At 40.1% G+C, this 17,731-nt stretch overlaps 2 protein-coding genes across 2 annotated transcripts in view; one reads left to right on the top strand and one right to left on the bottom strand.

The window, feature by feature from the left end:
• FANCM (FA complementation group M) overlaps positions 1-5,444 on the bottom strand; it is a gene marked incomplete at its 5' end in the record, with an annotated part of 47,690 nt that extends 42,246 nt beyond the window's left edge. The window contains 4 exons of the mRNA XM_080938874.1: positions 778-936; positions 3,510-3,587; positions 4,113-4,285; positions 4,964-5,444. Coding sequence (XP_080795000.1) covers positions 778-936; positions 3,510-3,587; positions 4,113-4,285; positions 4,964-5,444 — 891 coding nt within the window. The remainder of the gene's footprint in view (positions 1-777; positions 937-3,509; positions 3,588-4,112; positions 4,286-4,963) is intronic.
• A 1,366-nt stretch (positions 5,445-6,810) lies between these two features.
• On the top strand, positions 6,811-17,621 carry FKBP3 (FKBP prolyl isomerase 3). Its single transcript, XM_080936882.1, has 7 exons — positions 6,811-6,970; positions 10,357-10,458; positions 11,192-11,299; positions 13,299-13,434; positions 14,334-14,401; positions 16,161-16,258; positions 17,325-17,621. The coding sequence occupies exons 1-7, from the start codon at positions 6,863-6,865 to the stop codon at positions 17,377-17,379; spliced, it is 675 nt and encodes a 224-aa protein (XP_080793008.1). The 5' UTR covers positions 6,811-6,862; the 3' UTR covers positions 17,380-17,621.
• Positions 17,622-17,731: the final 110 nt, after the last annotated feature.

The following is a 17,731-nucleotide window of genomic DNA, read 5'->3' as shown; positions in this document are numbered from 1 at the left end:
CCCAAAAACCTTGAGCATTACTTCTAGGTCACTAAACTCATCTTTGTGAGAGATGTCACTTGTGCTTTACAAGAGCATAAGTGACTTCTATGTCATCTTAGGGCCAGGCCAAATCCTGACTCCTTCAGGCATTATAGGTTATGTTTATTTCAGTCATTCTCCCTAGACCCTTGTTTTGCATTGTTTCTAAGACAAACAGAACCCATATGGATAAAGCCATATGTAGTTTGTATACATGTCTGAACCTCTGTTGTAGTCACGGGCCCCACTGAATTGTGATGTAAAAACTTGTTTCCACAGTTGTGCTGGACTTAAATGTGGCAAAATAAACCAGCTGATGTCAGAGCCTTGAAGTACTGGGCAAACACCAGTTACTGAAGTCGGACTGAAATGAGTTTCATTCTTCCTTCACCCGGATGTTTCCCTGTAAGATTATGGGCCTCAAGAGGATGGGGCAAGGGGAATGACAAGTTCACGTCCAGCCTAGGCTACATGGAAGAAAAAAATAAAGCACAGTCATCTAGATGAATGCTCAATAGGTACCAGAGGCAATCCCAGCACGACCACAGTCAGCCTAAGGCACATTTTTTAAACAAAAGATGGCTTAGCGCATATAAATGGAGTTAACTGACCCCGAAAGTTTCAATTTCAGAAATGTTTTCCAACTTTATAATCCTAACAAAGTGAAATGCTGCATATATACTTTGCTATATGAAGTACAGCATAAACTTCACCATACTCTGAGATAATTCCATCACTGGCTTGTTTATAGCTTACCTGGATATACGTCTTTTGAATGGCTCCTAGTTCTTCCCCAAGAGGAACAACAAGCTTTTCAACTCTTCTTTCATGAGAATAAGGCAAAATATCCGGAGAATCTTCTGAGCGAAGCTCTATCTTCCCAATTAGTAGGTTAGTAATCACCTGTTGCACAGCCTATGCAGAACCAGTGAGGTGTAAGTTAGTGGGACACAGATGTGCTGTGTCAGCCGACTTCAGCCCTGACACTATGGTCAGTAGTTAAAAGAAACAAGCTGTCCTGTGGGATGCCTCCGAATGCCTGGCAGGTCCTCAAGGCTAAGGGCTGCCTCGGCTTTGTACTAAGTCTTAACCCAGACTTGAGCTATGAAGTGAGACTCTATCTCACAAACATAAAACAAACCAGAAGGAATTCTGACACGGTTTAACTCAAAATATACTCTGAGGCAAGATCCACATCTTAGGGGTTGGAGAGATGGCTCAGTGGTTAAACGAATTGTCTGTCCTTCCAAAAAATCCAGGTTCAGCTCCCAGCACCCACATGGCAACTCACAACTGTCTGAACCCCTAGTTCCAGAGGACCCAATACCTTCTTCTGGTCTCCTTGGGCACCAAATATGCACATGGTACACATAGAGACAAAACATTCATACATATAAACTAAAAATAATAAAATAACTTTTCAAAAACCAATCTCATTTTAATCACCTTTGTATACCCCAAACTTAGCACAGGACAAATGTGCCCACTATACTTTCTGTATGAGGTCCATAGATCTAAGTACCACATCTACACCATTTTATAAAATAAAGGCTTTCAGCTGGGTTCGGGAGGCAGAGGCAGGTGGATCTCTGAGTTCAAGGCCAGCTTGGTCTACAGACTGAGTTTCAGGACAGGCAGGACTACACAGAGAATCCATGTCTTAAAAAACCGAAGCCAGCCAACCAACTAAGTAAATAACATTAAGGCTTTCACGTATTGTTATCTATTTAGCAGTCAGGGTCTTATTGTGTAAGGTCTGGCCAGCCTGAAACTCACTACACAGATCAGTTCAACCTCAGACTCACGGAGACCTGCTTGCTTCTGCTTCCTCAGTGCTGAAACTAAAGGCATGTACAAAAATATTTTTAAAAATATTTCCTATATCTTGTCCACTCAACAATTTTCTTGTTGTTGGCCGATATCTACCTACCTACCTATCTATCTATCTATCTATCTATCTATCTATCTATCTATCTATCTAATCTATCTATCTATCTATCTATAGACAGTGTCATTTTAGCTAGGTTAGCTTAGATCTTATTATATCTATCTATCTATCTATCTATCTATCTATCTATCTATCTATAGACAGTGTCATTTTAGCTAGGTTAGCTTGGATCTTATTATATAACCCAGGATGGCATCAAACTAGAAACAATCTTCCTGTGCTAGGTAGGCCTATAAGTGCTGGGATCACAATTGTGAGCTACTGTACCACCTCAAAAAATATCTGGGTAGACCAGGCATTTGGTTAGTAATAGACTATTGGTAAAATGGGTTTAACTACTGTGTTCATGTATTTTATAGTTTAGTTAGGGCAGAAACATAATAAATAAATTTTTAAAAAGGCATTATTTAAAAATAATGACTGTTAAATTAAGAATCAATAGGGCTGGAGAGATGAGTCAGTAGTTAAGATTGCTTGCTATAAAAGCATTTAGACCTCCAGCTAAACACCTGGGTGTGACTATGTGTATATTACAACCCGGTACTGTGGGGCAGAGACAGGGAGGCCAGAGACGTCATGGGGCTGGATGGCTACTAGCCCACCTCTAGGTTAAGTGACAAGTCCTGTATCAAAGAAGGCCGAATATAGAGCTAGATGCCTGCCACTCTCCTGTGGGCTGTGTTTGAACAAAAGCAGGAACACCACTTATACACACAGGGACACACATAAATAACAAAAAGAAAAATTAACATAATAAGGAAAGCTGGCTTTCTTATAATTATTATAATAAATGATAATTACTAAATAAATTATTTAGTAAGAAACATTGTATCTAACCACAAAGAAGGATTTTATACCACAATGCAAAAAAACATGGGAGCGGTATGTATGTGGGGGGCACACTAGAAAAATTCCATAAACTCTACAGAGGAAGTATTAGTTTGTCCTTTTAATATTGAAGGAAAAGGTGAAAGTCACATAAACATTTGAATCTTCTACAAACTATCTTGATGGCAAAAATGTGGAAAATCAAAACAAACAAGCGAACAACCAAACAATGTTTGCTAGGCCCTTAATGTGGCACATGCCTACAACCTGAGATGCTCAGGAGGGTAAAGCAAGGATCAGGCCTACCTAGGGAGTCTGTGGCTCAGTAAGTCCTAAAAAGAGACTAAGAGCTCAGGAAAGCAGACATAGCATGCTTACAGCTCTGGCTTCAAGGTCCAGAGCAGCCACAGTAACTGGGGCTCAGGCCTGCAGTCATAACCAATTTGGAGGCTGAGGTACGATGATGCCTTGAGCAGGAAGTTGAAGGACTGACTGGCAACATGACCAGAAGCAGCCTCCAAACAGGAAAGAAAAGAAGGGAGAGGGGAGAAAAAGAGGAAGGGACAGATGCTACCACTCTAAAGAAACTGCCATGTACAAGTGCCACAGCCCTCAAGCCACACTAGGTAGACACTAAATTGGAAAACTGATCTGGCCCCATATAAAAATTGTATTTTCTTTCACATAATAAATAGAAAGTCATGGTACTTACCTTGATATCACTACCTGGTGTAGCACTAAGTGCCAAGATTCGAAAATGATTGGTGTATTTGACCAGTTCCCTTACAACCTTTAAAATGAAATAAAAAGACTTTAATTTCATTTGCTCAATGTGAAAATAATAGTGGTTCAATTAAACAAGGCATTCTGTCTGATCTAGTACAGTTATCCCTCCACTGATACACTGACGACAGTCTGCTGTATAGAACTACATCCAATCACTCTATCCCATAAACAAAGGATTTAGATTTAATGATACTCAAGCTGGATCTCCACTAAAGACCAAACATATTACACGGTATTAGTTCTAGCAGAGGCCTGCAGAGCTCTGGCAGTTCAAGGCCAGCCAGGTCTACATAGTGTAGGGAGATGCTGTCTCATAAAAGAAAAAAGGGTGTGGGAAGAAGGAAAGAAAGCAGCAAACAAACAGATCTGAAAGGACAAAGGAGTGGATTCCTCACCCTCTGTTCTGACAGAGAGTGCAAGGCTTTTATAATCACACTAGCAGTACTTCCCATCACTGAGACTTATTCCCCCAAATGCCCCTTAGCAATATATGAATCCCCTACAAAATAGCAACTGACAAAATGATTACCTGGCAGTAAGCGTAGTTCCCAAGAGCCTTATGAGCTTCATCAACCACAAGACACTTTACATGGGCAGCAGGAACAGCCCCTCTAGTAAGGTCATTTACCATGACCTGAGGTGTAAGGAAAAGAACCCTCCTGCTGGACCATATCTCCTTCCTGTTGACAGCTTGAGTAGAGCCTGTGAATAAAAGTGACAGTGGAGCAGGATGTGATGGCAGTCCCCTGTAAGCCCAGGACTCAGGAGCTTGAAGTAAGACAGCTGTAAGTTCAAGGCTAGCTTGGCGTTCCAGGCCAGCCAAGTCATACAGCAAGATCCCTTCTTAAAACAAAGCAGAAGAAACACACAGCAGGACAGTGAATACTCCGAAACTTCAGACCATCATCTATAGACTAAATAGTCTGGCCTACTTTCTGAATACATTCATGCTCTGGTAGGGAGAACTTTTGGACAATCGTCATGTTTTACCTTGGAGCTCTGATGCAACCCAAAGGTCAAAGCCGACTTATCTACGACTGCAACTTCAGTGTCTTTAGATAATTCCTACAGAAGAGTATAAGATCTGAGGAGAAACAAATTCTTCCACAGGGAAAAACCTTGGGAAGGATGCCAAAAACTATGTTCAGTATACCGCCCCCCCCCCCTACACACGTTTCAAAACACTGGCAATTTACAAGGTAATTCTGAAGGTAACTAGGTAACTAGTCTATGCATCAGACTGGGCTTTGCTAGCTACCGACAGACGATGTTTTATGGGAAAGAATGCAAAATGAACACATTTGCTTTGGGAAATTTTGCCTGCATAGTTATTTCCACAAGAGCCGGCCTTTCCCCGGAACCCTAGTTTTTCTGAGATACCTGTCATTTCAGCCATGTGAGATTGTGGAATACCCATCACGTGGAAACAAGCTTCCATCTGCTGTGTCACCAGGGGCTTCGTGGGTGCCATGAAAACCACCTTGCCAGAAGGGAACCAGCGGTAAAAATTATACATGACCACGGCGGCAATAAAGGTCTTCCCCAGCCCGGTGGGCAGGCACACCAGGGTATTGCAGAACAGCGCGGTCCGGGAGATGTCCAGCTGGTAGTCGCGCACGGGGCAATTGGTGGGGTAGATCCACAGGGCGCCAGCAGCCGCGCAGAAGCCGCCATCCTCGGGATCCAGCTGCCGCTCAGCCTCGTACGCCGCCACCAGCAGCACCTCGTCGTCGTCGTCCTCCTCCTCCGGCAGCGCCTCCGCCACCGCGGGCGAGCGCGGCTGGCTGCAGCCCGGGGCTCCAGCGCCTCGCACCAGGCTCGGGCCCCACGTCTGGAAGAGCGTTCTCTGCCGTCCGCTCATGGTGCCCACCAACAGCGGGGCTCCGCTGAGGAACCCGCACGGACCGCAGCCCAACCGCAACCACAGCGGCTCCGACGCCCATCAGTCTCCCGCCAGTGCTACAGTGGAACCCGGGGGCGGGACTGGCTGCAGTCCGTCCTATTGAAGAGCCCGCCGCCGACTTTGCAGCGCGAAGACGATTGGTTCCCATTCAGGAAGCCAGCTGAACGCATGCGTGTTGCGTGAAGTTGGGCGGTGTCTGGATTTAGTCTTTGCAAGTTTTGTTTTGCACACCCTTCCCTGCCCAGAGCGGGTTTAAATAGAGTCTCAAACCTGGCTCTAGGCTGAGGTGGAGTCTGGAGAATCGGGAGGTCAAGGTCATCCTTGGCTACCAGAGTTTAAAGGACTAGAGTAACATAAGTAAATAGAATGTAGTTTTTGCCCTGCTTCAAATGAGGTGTCACTGCTAACGTGATACTACATACAATGTTAAGATACATAACTTTGTGATCCTAGGGCAAGCATTCGTGACCGTAAAATGATTGAATATTTAAACCTGGAGAGTAAAAGCAAAAGTAAGGAAGTTAAATAATTAATATTTTTCTCCATTTATGCTGATATTTTGCCTGTCTAAAGAAAGTGAATGTGTTCTGGCCCTGTCATAACTTTCTGCTTTCAGAGTTGGATACCAGTACAAATTCAGTCAACATTCTCTCAATTACGTGAACACACGAAGCTCCCGGTGTATACCACCCTCACTATCAGAAACAGGTATTTTAAGTGCAGCTTCATTACTAAATTTGTAAGCAAAGCTAGGTCCGGAGAGGTTTGCATTTAGTTTTGAAAGAATTCTTTGATGGGCAGGGACTAAGCCAATTTAGATAAGATTAGATAGGACCAGATAAAACAAGACAGAAAACCCTAATGCTTTTTATTTCTTTAAACGGTTCATAATCTGTACTTTAAAAGACACAGTAGGCCGTAAATAATAAACGAGCGGGGTGATGACTGGCTAAAAAAACTCCTCAGAAAGAGTTAAAATAAGGTTTGATATAACTGCGTTCAGCTGGTGAAGCGATCTTCACAGATTTTCATTCTACTCAACAAGGCCCTCACAGCCCAGCCTTGACATCACCCTAGCCCACGCCCCAATCCGGTTTAGTACAGCTGCCCCGCTCCTGAATTTCCCCGCAGGCCCCATGAAGACTTAGGAGTGGACAGAAGCTCCCAGACTGTGTAAAGCAGAAGCCCCGCCCCCTCGAGCGCGGCGCATGCCCAGGCCACACTTCAGGGGCGGGGCTACGTAGAAAGTGTGGGCTGACTCAGAAAGGCGTGGGTCCCACCCCTAGAGCGTGGCGTAAACCAGGGCCACGCCCTGAGGGCGTGGCAGCGCCGGTCTGAGGCGGGCTGGCTCAGTGCAGCGGCAGCAGCGGGGGAAGATGGCGGCGGCTGTTCCGCAGCGTGCATGGACCGTGGAGCAGCTACGCAGCGAGCAGCTGCCCAAGAAGGACATTATCAAGTTTCTACAGGATCACGGTTCAGATTCGGTACCAAAGGCATCTGGGCGGCCGGGCCGGGGCGGCCGGGGGCGGCTTCACCCCCCCGGAGATGCCTTACATACCGGATTCCTCGGTGCCCCCGCCCTCGCCTTCTGTAGCGGGTGCTGACCAGGCCCGAGCGGCCCGCGTGATCTCCCACCCTCCCGCCCCTTAGGCCGCCCCAGATTCCGCGGGCATCGGCCCTTGTTTCCTAGGGCAGGGCAAGGAGCTGCGTTCGTAGATTTAAACCTCAGTTGGGATCTGTGAGGGCCGAGGATCTGAGAAAAGGGAACCTGAAATGTTGGCATCTCAGGCGGGGGCGAGGAATCGGGAGTGCATGCTTCCCGGGCTCAGTGCTGGCCACTGGAAAATGGGAGGGGTGTAAAGATGTGAGGGAGCCTCGCGTGCATCTTGTTTGTCTTACCAATGTACTACATACCGAACCATAATCTATGATTTTCAAAAACCCATATATTACTGCTTAACATTTTTGTTATAAAATCTTTTACAAAATACCTTAGAGGAATTAAATGTAAATTTTTAGTACTGTGGTCTTATGATTATAAGCACGCAGATTTGAGAAATTCTAGTTGTGTAATTGCAGTTTGCAGCCTTGTCTGCATCCTAGCCACCCATTTTGTAGTCTCGGGTTATTTTGTGAGACTTGACTTTTTGTCCTTCAGAAAGGGTCATTCATTCCGACCCCCAGCCCCGCCCCGACATGCTTTTTGGAGGCAACATCTCACATAGTGGCTCAAGACTGGCCTCCGATGTTCTTACCTTCACCGCGAAAGTACTGGGGTTAAGCCCTTCGCCATCACGTCATGTTCTGTACCTCCGTTAAATTGTTGAATGGTAGAACATATTGTGCATCTATCTACTATTTAGAAATAGAAAGTGTGGCCTAAATTAGGTTTTCCTACAGTTTTTCAGATTCTAAAATGGAAGAGTGTTGAGTGATTCCAAAGTATGAAAATGCCTTTAGTGACAGACACTTAAATGTATATTCCAGTGATCATTCACATCCCATATCAGTGTTTTTAGAGCCCTACTATTTCAGTTTACAAAGTTTCTGGGTTCTTTTGAAGATTGTATGTCCACTTAAGATCTTATTGGGAAATTCAAGAACTCTCGCAGTTATCCTGGCATCAGGATATGGTTCAGCCCATATTTATGGAGCATGTGCAGTAAGCTAGAGAACTGTTTGAGTGAATACACAAGGGTAAAAGGGAAAGACCTTTACATATAGACCTGTATACCATTTCAATGGATAGTCTACGCCATTGTGATTTTCAGCAGATTTAGGCATTTAATACCTCAGTGCTGTACTTCTTTAACCTGTATTTAAACAGCTTATTTATCCCATTGTAAACTGTAAAGATTATAATTTTTTTCTTCTAGATTCTAAGGTTACACAGACCTGACTTGGACAATTTCAAGAGACTTGGAACATATTTTTTGTAATAATTTCTGTCCCCAGTGATCATTCTCTTATCTAAATTAGTTGATAGTTATTATTTTTGTAATTGTAAAGTAATAGTGGTATTTTAGATATTTTTCTGGACTCAAAGAAATGACGGGTGCTGAAGCAACTGATGACTTCTGTAAACCAACTTTTATCTCCTTTCACCAGTCAGAAATCAGCTAGAAATATATATATTTTATAGTAGTGATCATGGTAGTGTATGCCTTTAATTCCAGGTAGATCTGAGTTCCAGGTCAGCCTAGACAACACAGCAAATTCTAGGCTGGCCAGGGTTACAAACTGACAAAGACAAAAAAATGCACTGGGGACAAAAACAAAAAGTAGTTTACAGAACTCTGAGGTGTGGGAGGAGACAGCTTGAGAAAATAAGAAAATTTGGAGGTCTAGAACTAACAAATACAGTAAAGGAAGGAGGCTAGAATAAAAGGGCTGAAAAAATGGCTCACAAGTATTACGTTATGAATTACGATGCCCAGAACCACTCTGAAGCTGTAGGAGGGTGTATGTATGTGCCTATAATCACAATGTTTCATGGGAAATAGAGACTAGAAAATCCTTGGAAGCTCTTAGGCCAGCTAGCCTGTAAGAGAACCTGTCTTAAGGTAAAAAGAAAGGATCTCTGCATATGGAATTCTTACTTGAACATAGCATGCATGCTTTTTCTGTGTCCATAGGCACTTGCAAATGCACAAGGATTTTTAATTTTTTTAACATGTAAGATTTTAACCCTCGCCAGATTTTAAGGTGAACATACTATGAATTGATTATTGATTTTTTTTTTTTTTTATTTTCTTGTTGCTTAATTTTTGCTCCTCGAGATAGTCTTGCTGTGAGCATAAAGATGGCCCAGAGCTCTTCATCCTGGCTCAGTCTTGAAGATGCTTTGTTATTTTACATTTGTTTGTATATTGTCTTAATGTGTTTGGGCATGAGTTCCATGACACTTGTGACCTTCAGAGAACAACTTGTAAGAATCAGTTCTCAGGATATAGGCTCTGGGGATAAAACCCAGGTTTGCTAGTCTCTTACAATGTGACAGACTATCCCACTTCAACTTTCTGCCATCACTCTTTATACATGTGCTTCTATTAATCTACAGAGAACCTGGGTCTCTTAAACTTTACTTTGTGTGTATATGGGGGAGGGCTCAGAAGCCTGTTCTCCAATTCAGGACACATGGATTAAACTCAGTTCATCAGACTAAGCTAAGATTTTAGTCCAGATAGTGGGTTGTAAATAGGTCTTGGTAGCCATTCCCGACATGGCGTGAGGCTTCCAAAGCATGGCAAAAAGCATTCTATCATGAGCAACTGCTTCTAGTAAGATTAATGTCTAGATAATCTTTTCTGTGTGTTCTGTAATGAGAGCAAGGTTACAATGAAACTGTCTCCCATATATACTATATAGTTTTAGCTCTTTAATACCTGATATTTTAAAATCTGCTTTTTAAGAATGAGATTAAAAATACATTGTTTTATTTCATTATTACTATTAAAAATAACAGCTAGCACACAAAGATTGTTTCTAAGTTTCTTGGTTTTGAGACAGGGTCTTACTGTCTGACTAGACTGATCTTGAATTTATGAGCTCAAGGGATCCTCCTGCCTCATATTATAGTCATGACAGGCTCCATTTTCTTTCTTTTCTTGAGTCAGGGTCTCATGTATCCCTTCCTGGTCATAAATTCACTATATACTTGGCCATGGCCTTGGTGCCTCTCAGTGCTGGGATTTTAGGGGTGCAAATGCAGGTTATGTGGTGTGTAGAACAGAGCCCAGTGATTTGTGTGTGACAGTCAAGCACTTTACCTACTGAGTTACATATAGCCTCAGCTCCAGACTCCATTTGTAATTTTAGATCTTTTTACTTGATGGAAAATGAGTGAACTAATCAGCTTTTTCCTTTGTAGTTTCTTGCAGAGCATAAGTTACTGGGAAACATAAAAAACGTAGCTAAGACTGCTAATAAGGACCATTTGGTTACTGCCTATAACCATCTTTTTGAAAGTAAGGTAAGTAATAATATCTTATTAAGAGAATTTCATTTAGAGGTGTTTTTTCTACACATAAACTTTAAGTACAGTTTTCTTTTTGAAGAATAAGTTGGTGGAAAATCTGTATTTTTTTCTTAGCTGTGATCATAATTGGGCTTTCTGAAGCAAGGCTAATTTAAAACATGGTTTGGTGTTCAGGATATTTTTAAAGGAACCAGATTTCTTTCTTTCTTTTTTTTTTTTTTTTTTTTTTTTAATTTCCTAGTGGTATAAATTGAGACAACAAATTCTTAAGTCACAAATCCATTAAATCAGTTGATATTTTCTACACTCCTATAACATGTTAAAGAATTTACTGGCTTAGATAAGCCTTTAAGAAAAACAGGCTTTAAAACAGTTTTAATGTTTACTATATAGTGATCATCATCTTCAAGAAAGAATTTTTATAGAAGTCCTTCTATATGAAGGACTTCTATGAACTTACACATCTTTAGTCTGAGTTGCTTGTCTGAAGGTCATGAAGCTTGTTTAGAATTTATATCATGAAGTGTTTTAAGGGTCATGATTTATGGACTTTGTATTTAAATCAGCAATATCTTTGTTTTTAGGTGATTCCCTTGGATAGTTGACTTTTGTTCCACTCACTAATAATGTGTCTTCATTGTGCAGATGCTCATTTCCTGAAAGGGAACTGTAGATATTCTTCTGAGTTGTTAGCTTGTCAGCACTCATCTTAGAATTTTTTTTACAGCGTTTCAAGGGTACTGAAACTATAAGTAAAGTGTCTGAACAGGTGAAAAATGTGAAGCTTAATGACGATAAATCCAAAGAATCCAAGTCTGAAGAGACTCTTGATGAGGTTTGTATATATTTTACCTTCCTCCTCTTTTTTTTTCCTTTCTTATGTAGTATTAAAGATTGAACCTAGTCAGGTATTGTGCCACTGAACTCAATCGGAAGTACTTGTTTCAGTTTTGAGAAGGGCTTTACTAAGTTGTACAGGCTGGCCTTCATCACATGACTAGCAGGCATTTAAAGCCTGATAACCCTACCTCCATCCCAAGCCCACCTAACATTTGTTTTAAATCTCTAAATAAACTAAGGCAAGGTTGAATGCAGCCACGTTTTTAGAACTAAGCTGTGATTTGGACTATAGTGACTCCCTATTCTTAGTATAGAAATAAAATAAAGAACTAGTCATTTCTGGCTGCCAAGCTTTCTGAACTATTTTAAGAACCTGATTCTGTAGCCAAGTCAGACTGAATTAAAGAAATGTCCTTTAAGTTATTTTTACCCTTTCTAATGAACATAATGTGCCTAGCTAGGGAAACGGTCCATGCCTGGTTTCAAGATAGGAGTTCATGTCTAATTTTTCCCAGCCCAAGTTTTACATTGTTGTATAAATTTGAAGAATCAGATAAAATCCTTTGGGAGTTTATTGGTGAGATGTGGTTTTACTTTGTAGTATAGGTTGGCTTTAAACTCTTGATTTTTTTGTGTTTCAGTCAGTACAAGAATTGTTCAGTTCAGCTGTAAGCTTATTCATTGCAAGCAGTCAGTATCAACTTTTAAAGCATCTGGTTATGTTTTCAGAGTGTAAATTAGGGTGAAAGCCAGTTAATTTCATAATTTTTTCCTATTGATCAGAAAGCATAAATGCCTGTAGCTATGTAGACATAAAGCAATTTGGATGAACTTATAAGACTAGATAATATATTGCTGAATAGTTAAGAAAAAGGGTGCTAGTACATATTTCTAATCCTAACACTAAGGTGGCAATGGAAGGTAGAGCTCTGTGACTTTGGGCCAGCCTCGTCTACATAGTGAGTACCAAGGCAGCAAAGGCCTATGTAGTCATACCTTGGCCCCCCAAAATTTATACAGAAAGATTTTTCTTAAGAGCCAGAAGTAATTCAAAGACTCTTAAAGGGTAATTTTTAAGATCTGTAGCTTTGATACTTAGAAGCTCTATGAATACTTACTCAATTCTTTTATTTCTCCTATAGAAATAAGACTCAAAAAAAGAAAAAAAAGAGAGAGAAAAGAAAGTAAAAGCAGGCTCTTATTTTTTAAGTTGGTAACAAAGTCAAAAAGACATTCTCTACTTTCTAGATCTCTCCATTACTGATCCTGTACTCCTCTATTATTTCTGTGCTTGTACTTTATAACAGCAGAGGAAAAATAGTGAAGAAATGAGCAAAAAGCGTTCTAAATTCATGTGAAGTTGGTCAATTCTTGTCCAAAATTACAAGATAGTATTTTAAAAATCAGAATAGTTTATTGCTCTCATGAATATTCAAGTTGCTCACAGAATGTATTTCTTTTGTATATCTCATTTTGTAACTGACTGGCCTGGAACTGGATATGTGTATTAGGCTGGACTTGAGTTCACAGATCTGCTGCCTGCCTCTTTGAGTGCTAGGATTAAAGGTGTATGCCACTGTTTCTGGATCCATCTAAGATTTTTTAGGAATCATATTCAGATTGTGGATGGAGGCAGCATAATTATTCATTAGCTACGATGGAAAAAAAAATATAGTAATACAATTAATTATTGGTGCCAGTACAACTCAAATTTGTGTGTGTCGGGGGGTATCATAATACCTTAGGAATTTAGTAGTAGTTTTCTGAGCATTTATGGTATGGAATGATGAACACAGTCGGAATTTTAGTTTCCGAAGATGCTATAAGTTATATGACATTTGATTATGGCCTTGTACTTGAATAGTATTCTCATTGTTGGGTTTAAATTTTCTTATAGATGTTGTCTACAGGTAGTTTATCACTCTGATCTGACTTTGGTAATATTTCTGTCATCTTTTTAAGAGAACATAATAACTATATGCATTTATTTTTAGGGTCCACCAAAATATACAAAATCTGTTCTAAAAAAGGGAGATAAAACCAACTTTCCAAAAAAGGGAGATGTTGTTCACTGTTGGTATACAGGAACACTCCCAGATGGAACCGTTTTTGATACAAATATTCAAACAAGTAAGTATTAACGTTTGTGCAGTAGACAGATGACATTGTTTCTTTGCTTTTTCTCTGATGTCATTTGTACCAACACTTTCTTGGCTGTATTCTACCATTCACGGGTTGCTGGTTGGCTAATCTTAATTATCTGTCGAGCAAAGGATGAGGAACTTGAAAGCTTTGTCTGTTTTGGATCTCTTGAAATTGTTAAAGATTTGATTTGGCTGTCAGTTGTAGCACCCCAAGAATAGAGTGCAAATGGTATCCTCTCCACTCCTGGGTAAGTGCGTGGCCAAGATTGAGGGGTTTCAGTGCTCTCTGCCTGCTTTGCTAATCATCCACTCTTCATTTAACTTTGAGCCCCACAGGAGTGAGGAAATTGTTCTTATGAAAAAAAAGCATTAATATTATGCACATAATCACCTCTTAAAGGTTCCCCCAAATTCTCAACACAGTGACATTGGACACCAAGCCTCAGTGTCAAGTTAGTAAGGAGAAAAACGACTTCCAAAGCTGACAGTATTTCAAAATGTTTCATCATTGTAATATAAAAATGATCTGGGTAAATCCCAGAACTCTAGAAACAAAAGGCAGAAATTCACTGCAAGTTGAGAGTCAGAAGTTCTAGGCCAGATAGTGATGGAAGGCAATAGAGCATGTTATTTTGTGGTCCTGATCCTCTGCTTTCCTGGGTTCACCTTGAGATTACATGCACCTATAGGTGGTAGTGAGACACATATATATATATGTGTGTATGTATGTATGCATGCATGTATGTATGCATGGCACAAAACAGACTTCAAACATTTTAAGATTACATTTGCAACTTGATGGCGTAGTTCTTAAGTGCCAAATATTACAGTTTAGAAGGTAAATAAAACAAAAGTATGTGATTAAAAGGAAAATCTGTTTTACAGGTTCAAAGAAGAAGAAAAATGCCAAGCCTTTAAGTTTTAAGGTTGGAGTAGGCAAAGTTATCAGAGGAGTAAGTAAAGATGCAAATCAGTATATAGGTATTCTAAACACATGCTATTTGTGGTATAAGGCTCTAAAAAGTTTGGGTTGTGGGGAATGGGAGCAGCTTTATGATGGAACACTTGTTTATCATATGAAAGGTCCTACCTAGGTTAGATTCTAAATGTGTCTTAGATATTCTGTAGCTATTAAGAAACACCACGACCAAGTTTGAGAGGCTTCTTAGTTCATTAGCCTCATAGCCAGAAGCATAGACAGGGTCCTGAAATAGTAGCTGAGACTTTTACATCCTGATCAAGAGGAAACTGGGGCTGGGATGGGCTTTTAAAACGTCAAAGCCCACTTACAGCAACACACCTCCAAACAGGGTCACACTTTTTTTAAAAAAATGTTCATTTTTATGTACATTGGTATTTTTCCTGCATATGTATGTCTATGTGAGGGTGTTGAATGCCCTGGAACTGGAATACAGTTGTGAGCTGCCATGTGGGTACCTGGAACTGAACCAGGGTCCTCTGGAAGAACAGTCAACTCAGCTCTTAACCATTATGATCCTAGTCATACTTTAGTCATCAGCTGGGGACTATGTACCGAAATGACCCTAAAGGGAGCATTCTCATTCACTCAACATACAGAAATGTTTTTTAAAGCCCAAGATGATAGAACAAAAGTAGTCTTTGAACTCAGACAAACCGCATAGTATCCTTTCTGGCTGATCTGGTACAAGTTTTCCATGTGTCACTTTCCTCATCTATAAGAATGCTGGGCCTGACATGCTGGCTTATACCTAGCACTCTATAGGTAGATGTAGGTAGATCTCTTAAGTCAGCCCCTCCTAGATAAGTTCTGTCTGGCACAACCAGGGCTACACAGGACCCTTTCTGAAAAAATATTTACAAGCCCCAGAGGTATAAGCTAAGTACATTTTAATATAATTGGGTCTCATACACTTGTACCTATGTATAAGTTTTTACTATTTTTCTTAGTAAGATACTTTGTCAGAAAGCAGCCCTTCACATTTAGGCTTTCTAGAAAACATCACATAGCTTTTTTTGGATCACATATAATAAAAACATCTTCCTTCTAAAAATAGCATGTATTTGTTCGCCCAAGCATATGGGAAATAAAGTAAATCTTAAGGTTGTTAGACTTAGTAGGATTAACTATTACAGTATACTGAAGAAATTAGAAATTGGGATGAAAATTTCCTCAAATTTTCATGGAAGAGACTTCCCATTGTTCAAATTGTAGTTCCTCAGAAATTCAAATGATTATAACCAAATTGTTTATCATTTAATGTAGCTCTAAAAATGATATACTGCTTCTGTATGTCTAAAACTCCTATGTAGACCTCAAAACAATGCCAACAAAACACGAAGTCAAATGTTTTAGTTGAAGGTGTAGCTTGATTGACACGTACAGGGCTAAATGTCTAACTGAGTGGAGTCTTCAGGGAGTCCATCCAAACCAGGGCTACATGGATAGACCAGGATCTGTCTCAAAGCAAATGTACAAATATTTTGTTTTGTTTAATACTATGTGTATGAATATCCATGAAGGTTGTTTATGCTATATGTATAAATATCCCTAAAAGGGGGTTCTTCAGGAAGAGCTGTCAGATGTCGGTTCTGGGAACTGAAAAGTCCTTTTCTCCAAGTTCCCTTAACTTCTGAGGCATCTCCAGCCCCAATAGAATTTAAAAATAGTCATGCATTTATTGTTCTATGATCAATTTCTTTTAAAAATTGCCATAACTATTTTGCTTTTAGTGGGATGAAGCGCTCTTGACAATGAGTAAAGGAGAGAAGGCGCGACTGGAAATTGAACCAGAATGGGCCTATGGAAAGAAAGGACAGCCGGATGCAAAGTATCCTTTTTCCTTTATAGCACACACCATCCTCACCAAGTTTGGCACCAAGTCTTTTAACCGAAATTCTTGGATTCATGATTCTTATGCCCACAAGTGGTTCTTGGACCTCCACTGGCATGTTGTGGGTATGTCTGAGCTCACGGACAGAATAATTTCTTTGTAAGACTGCATGGAGAGACAATCCACCAAATCAAGACTCTTTGCAGATAGTCTTCCTGATATGGATCATACCCTGCGCCCCGTTGACTGGCTGGTATATCAATGCAAGTAGTCAGAGTTTGTCCTGCTCTATTTTTCCTTCCTCTTTGTGTTAGTTTCACTTAGCTAAGTGAGGAATAGAACAGGGTAAAATGAAGCAAACATGACAAATAATGTTAGTAAGCATTTATTAATGATTACAGCATTTCTATGATAGGCCGCAGTTTGTCAAAATTTACAAAAAGCAGAAAGGCAATGATTTTAGACCATTTAGACTAAATTGATCTAATAATTTTGTAGGAAGGTAGTTTTTTAGCAAGATAACATTCTTGTTGGCCAAATTAGTTTTGATAGTATAATTTGTAGATAAGGAGTTTGAGGTTGGGTATCCATCCTCTCTGTAGTCTTCAAAATGTTAAAATCACCTCATGTGAAATCATAAGAGTGCATGAAGAAAGGTTTAAAGATGGTATCTTTGTGCAAACCAGGTTCTAAGATTCAGAGATGTCTGCTTCTGCCTTCTGAGATTTAAAGCACACCTAAACTTGTCTTTTAATTCAGAGTAGATGACATGTTCTACCAACACACGTTTTGAATACAGTGCAACTTTCATATAAGATAGTGACTAATTTGGTAGCATTAGTGAGGTATTGATCAAGTATATTATTAAGAAACTCAAGCTAGCCTGAATCAAATACTTAATACTGTCCTCTTAGTTTACTGGTATAATTTCTGGCTTTCCCTAAAACTTTTAATTCTGTCTCCACCTTACATATAATCTGATTTCTCAACTCTTAATATTATGTTTTGGTTTAGTGGTTGGGGGAGAGGCACTTTTCAAATTTTCCTTGACCATTTCCCACAGAATTCCGCCAAACACCAAGCTCACTTTTGAAGTGGAATTAGTAGATATTGACTGAAACCACTGGGATCGGACATCAGCAAATATAAAAAACTTATTGTAAGGGAAGAGTTGACTGGAAAATTTAAAGAGTTAAAGCTTGTTTACTTGATCTCCACTTTTGAGAAATGTAATCCCCTGTAACTCCCTTTAAGTCTCAGATATTTTCCTACAGCTATGTAAAGTATCCAAGAGAGCTGCTACTTTTCCTTTTACCTCATAAACTAAAAGGCTCAATAAAAATGTCATGGATTGTCTTGACTTATTTTGTGTTCTTCATTCTATAATTAGGTAAAGAGTTGAACTAATCAGGGTGGCTAGCTTTGTCAAAATAATAATACTTTATGGTGAAAGGCACAGAACTTGAAACC

The sequence above is a fragment of the Micromys minutus genome (assembly GCF_963924665.1).
Source record: "Micromys minutus genome assembly, chromosome: 1".
Lineage (NCBI taxonomy): Eukaryota > Metazoa > Chordata > Mammalia > Rodentia > Muridae > Micromys > Micromys minutus.
The sequence above is the reverse complement of the archived record's forward strand: the minus strand, read 5'-3'. Positions and strand labels throughout refer to the sequence as shown.